Source organism: Anguilla anguilla, chromosome 2, assembly GCF_013347855.1.
Source record: "Anguilla anguilla isolate fAngAng1 chromosome 2, fAngAng1.pri, whole genome shotgun sequence".
Lineage (NCBI taxonomy): Eukaryota > Metazoa > Chordata > Actinopteri > Anguilliformes > Anguillidae > Anguilla > Anguilla anguilla.
This window is the reverse complement of record NC_049202.1, coordinates 58,034,941-58,039,940: the sequence shown is the minus strand read 5'-3', so window position 1 is coordinate 58,039,940 and position 5,000 is coordinate 58,034,941. Positions and strand designations below refer to the sequence as shown.

Here is a 5,000-nt window from a genome sequence, read left to right as displayed (position 1 = left end):
GTTGGCGTCCGCGCCGTTCCCGGCGGGCTGGCCGCGCCCATTGGCAGGCGTGGCCGGGGTGGACCGCACCTTCGGGGGCTCCTCCGAGGCGTCCGAATCCACGCTGCCGTCCCGCAGGACCGAGTCGTCGTCGCGGGAACCGCTGGAGGTGCGGCGTGGGCGGCGGGATCTCCCCGGCTCCGCCCCCCCGTCCGCGCTTCCCTCCGCCCCCGAAGGCCGGTACAGCATGCCGGAGCGGGAGGGGGCGGAGCTGCTGAGGCGGGCCAGGGCGGGGTCGTCGTGCAGGAAGAAGCCATCCGGTGCCCCCTCGGGCAGGAGGCGGGGCTCCAGCTTGCCCTCGCTGTGGATGATCTGCAGCGCCTCCTCGATGGTGGGCAGGTCCGCACCCTCCCCTATGGCCACGCCCACCCCGTTCTCCACCCCGCCTCGCGTCTGCGCGCCACGGGAAGCCCGGAGGAGCAGGGGCCCGTTCTGCGGGCCGGGCCCCTCGGGGGCCTTGCTGAGCAGGTGGCTGAGGTCCTCGGGCGGGGTGTAGGGGACCCGGGTCATGGCGGGGTGGGCGGGGTTCAGGCTGTCGGAGCTGACGGAGCGGGTGATGGCCCCCACCGGGTTGCCCATCACCACGTCCACGTCACTGTCCAGACCAAAGGGAATACTGAAGGACACGGCCGAGAGAGGACGACTGCGAGAGAGCGTTACAGCAACACATTACTCAGCGTTAGCGCCACCACGTTACCGCCTGAACATCTGCATTACCGCCTGAACGTCTGCATTACCGCCTGAACACAGCTACCACACAACATTCCTGTCTGAGCGTCTGCATTACTGCCTGAACACTGCTACCACACCACATTACTGCCTGAGCATCTTCATTACTGCCTGAACACTCACATTACCCCCTGAGCACTCACATTACCGCCTGAACACAGCTACCACACCACATTACTGCCTGAGCATCTTCATTACTGCCTGAACACTCACATTACCCCCTGAGCACTCACATTACCACCTGAACGCAGCTACCACACCACACTGCCTGAGCACCCACATTATCGCCTGAGTGCTACAATGACAATTTGTTTTCATATCTGGCATGATTTAGCAGTTAAACTTTATAAACTGTGCCCAAAACAAACTATTTACTTCGAACTAACTGAAGCTGAAATTGTGAAGAAGGATGGAGGGAGGGAGAGGTAGGAAGAAAGACCAAAGAGAGAGGTCCTGTGGTTGTTAGCGTCTGTTTAGTGGCTCACCTGATCTGTTTCCTGCTCCACGCTCTCCCCACGCCCTCTACAGGAGACAGTGAAGTAGACCGAGTCAAAAACCCTACAAACACGGAGTCCCACAGTCAACGGACAACACGCAGGCACGAGAACACGCACACGCACACGCACATACACATGACACGCATGCAGACAGGTCAACAGAGAATACACAGAGGACTGGCCATAACATAACACAACGGTCTACAAGCGCAGCCACTCCAGAAATCTTTTTGAGGCCTACAGAATGTGTTCAAAACTACAAATCCCATCATTCTGCTCTCTCTCTCTCACCTTTGCCCCCTGGTGATGCTGGTGAGGAAATAGGCAGAAAGGGCTGCTTGAAGATGAAAGCGGGAGAGGCACTGAAAGAGAGAGGAACCCATTTTTTCCCATTGTATTCATCTGCTTGACAACGCAGATGTGTTGGTTAACACATTATTTTGAAATCAGATATCATTATATAACCAATATATCATTAAACTATTTCCATTCCAGTAGTACCGGGTAAGACTACACACACTCCTTCGCCACTCAGGTACTTCTGCTGTTTGGTAAATCTGAGGGGATTCTTACAGTAACAACAAAAACCAGCAGACCCTGTGGCTCTCCAGGAGACATTAGAATTATTCTATATTGTTCTGTAATGTTTCAACAAAAAAAAACTAAGAACATAATTTAAATGCATGTATTAAAATGTTAAAAAGCACACAACTTAATTTACACATTTTATGTAGCAATAAAAATTTTATTTCTTCCAGCAAAGTAGATTCCAGCATTAGTGAGGTAAAATCTTTGTGCTCATATGAAACTGTAAGACATGAAGACACTTCGGCCATGAGTTTGAGATCCCCACTAAAAACAGACAGCTTCCCCTCCTCTTCCTCTCCACTCACCTGTTGCTGTTGCCGCTGGTGGGAGTTGCACAGTCGGGCAGAACTGAGATGTCTAAAGGGAGATGCATTACACAGGAGTCTGTTATCTACCCAACGTCAATGTGAACGGAACAGCTTCTCCAAAATCGCACATCTGATGGATTAATGCACACACACACACGCACACGCACACACTACCTGCCAGGTCCAGTGTCTCTCGCGGTCGGACAAATTCAGGCCTGCGCACCTCAAACCACTCCAGCAGCTCCGCCATGAAGCTCAGGATGTTCACCTGCAGAAAGGTGCTGGGTTACAGTAACAGATACACACATGCACACACACATCCACAGACACACACATCCACACACATACATGCATACACACACACACACACATTCATGCACAACACCCACACACACACACGCACACACATACAGAGTGTGTGTGTGGGTGTGGAGACTGAGTAACTGGACTGAGGTACCCTCAGGCCTGGCGGGGTATAGAGTAGGTCCTCCAACAGCAGGGGGCAGCAGATCTTCAGGCAGCTCTCACAGAAATCTCGGATCAGCTGTAGATTGTACAGGCTGTCCGCTACCGACATGGTGTCCTTCAGGCAAACATCTGACAGAGAGAGAACACGTACTCACCTGAGAGGCTCAAACGCGCAACAAAGAGCCACATTAACAAACACGCTACAATTCATACCGAAGCTAACACAAACAAGCTACAATCTGTACTGAAGCTAACACAAACACACTACAATCCGTACTGAAGCTAACAAAAACATGCTAAAGCCCGTACTGAAGCAAACATGAACATGCTACAAACCGTACTGAAGCAAAAACAAACAAACAATAAACCATAAAGAAGCAAACAAAAAACACACTTCAAACTGTACTGAAGCAAACTCAAAAAGACTATGAATCAAACTGAAGCAAACTCAAATAAACCTTACTGAAGCAAATACAAACATGCTATAAACCATACTGTAGCAAACATAAATACACTACAAACTGTACTGAAGTAAACAGAAACAATATAAACTGTACTGAAGCAAATAGAAGCACAAAAAACCACGACCACACTGCATTTAACCACTCTGAGAATGGATAGGGTGAAGGGGCGGGGTCTGTAGGAGAATGGGATGATGGGGCAGGGTCTGTAGTAGAATGGGGTGAAGGGGCGGAGTCTGATAGGAGGTGAAGTCGGAGCCTGAGCTTAGCATGAGGGTTGGCATGGCGTACCCTCCAGCCGTAGCAGGTCCGGGCAGTAGAAGTGGATCACTGCGGCAACTGCGCAGCCATTGGACAGGTCCTTCACCCCAGTGACCAGTGGGAACGTGGGCGTCTGTTTGGGCAGCAGCTTGTCCTTCCTGTAGCGGATCTGCAGAACGGGGACAGACAGAGTGAGTGTGGGAGGACCCAGGCAAGTCTAGGAGGAAGGGGGGGTGTGGTCAGTGAGTGTAGAGGGAGGGGCTTGTGGTGGTTGGGTGGGTGATGTGTGAATCGGAGCAGGACCACTGCATGAATGCGACTGTTAGATTGACAGCCAAAATGGCTCAGAGTGCGGCACCCATTCCGATTCCATTTTTATGGCTGTGGCCGTAGGTCAAAGGTCATGCCTTGCAAGGTCGTGCAAAGGTCATTCTCTGTGTATGGGAATGAGGGTGGGATTGTATGTGTGTGGTCCAGTGCAGTCAGGAAACTGGAAACAGGAAGCTGTCCAGAGTGTGAAATTAAAGCATGTGCTCTGCAGATACATCAGTGGATCAAAGTGAAACATCACAACCCCCCCCCCCCCCGCCCACCTCAGCCACATTCCCCTCCCCCTCCTGTGACACAAACCTTGATCCCAGCGTCATTTTTCTTTTTTTTTTTTTAAACACACTCCACAGCAAATTAAAAACAGGCCACAGGATCACACAAGTTGAAAGCCAGCCAATGATGTTAAGACTGCAGGAAGTAGAACAACAAAATGAAAACTGAAACGAAACAAAACGGAATGAAAAGCCACGACGACAAAGCTGCATCGTTTTCTCACGCCCTGCACGCAAAAGCACACAGCACAAGGACAGACCGGCCAGACAGGGACATGGGTTCAAAGGTCAAAGGTCAAATGGGGTGGGGGACAAGGGGGAGGGGGTGCAGTGAGTGAAAATGAACGGCTGAAAGAGAAAAAGAAAGATAATTCAGAACAAAAAGGGGCGGAGTCTGAGACAATGGGCGTGGCCTCCACTATGACCACGCCATGGATGTGATTGGTGGGCAGGGTGGGGGGTGGGGGCAAACTTTGGAAGGCACCAGCTGTCTGTGGATGAATGAGTGAATGCTTATAAATGAAAAAATGGTTACAGTGAGCTGGGTGCCACTGCACAGGCCTGCAACAGCGCCCCCCTATGGCACTATGCGGTAGGCCTTTTTAGTCTGAAAACGCTATACACATTCTAGCAGGCCTGAGACAACAAATATACACTTCAAACACCCCAAACCGAAACACGGCATAAAAATCAAACACACTTCAAACACCAACTCTGAAACACCAAAACCCAAAACACCATGTCAACCTTCACAGACACAAATCAAAAAGAACTAACAAATAAAAAAATTTTAAAAGTGAAATCAAAAACACAAGCTCAAATGCACAATGGCAGGGTGTTAACTTGATGCCGGTACACAGAGCTGGGCAAACCTCTTGGCTCGGCCAGTGCATTTGATGGTGGATGCTGGCAAGGTGGGGCGTGGTGCGAGATGGGGTGGAAGGAATTGGAGGTAGGGGGGAGAGGTAGTGGAGGTTTGGGACAGAGAGGGAGGGAGGGCAGACTGGTCGATACATTACCACAGGCGGCTTATTCCCCGACTCCTTC

The 5,000-nt window shown here is 51.1% G+C and overlaps 1 protein-coding gene across 6 annotated transcripts in view; it reads right to left on the bottom strand.

Moving 5' to 3' along the window:
• Window positions 1-5,000, bottom strand: part of LOC118221382 (calmodulin-regulated spectrin-associated protein 3-like) — a 34,244-nt gene that overhangs the window by 7,583 nt on the left and 21,661 nt on the right. For 2 of the 6 annotated variants that reach the window (XM_035406413.1, XM_035406415.1), the window contains 7 exons: window positions 3,382-3,520; window positions 2,619-2,758; window positions 2,336-2,429; window positions 2,159-2,210; window positions 1,557-1,627; window positions 1,254-1,326; window positions 1-682 (listed from right to left, as the gene is read on the bottom strand). The exon at window positions 1-682 is cut by the window's left edge and continues 1,446 nt beyond it. In XM_035406413.1, coding sequence (XP_035262304.1) covers window positions 1-682; window positions 1,254-1,326; window positions 1,557-1,627; window positions 2,159-2,210; window positions 2,336-2,429; window positions 2,619-2,758; window positions 3,382-3,520 — 1,251 coding nt within the window. Of the gene's footprint in view, window positions 683-1,253; window positions 1,327-1,556; window positions 1,628-2,158; window positions 2,211-2,335; window positions 2,430-2,618; window positions 2,759-3,381; window positions 3,521-4,972 lie in introns of all 6 variants that reach the window. The other 4 variants (XM_035406411.1, XM_035406414.1, XM_035406412.1 and 1 more) reach the window with 4 other exon arrangements.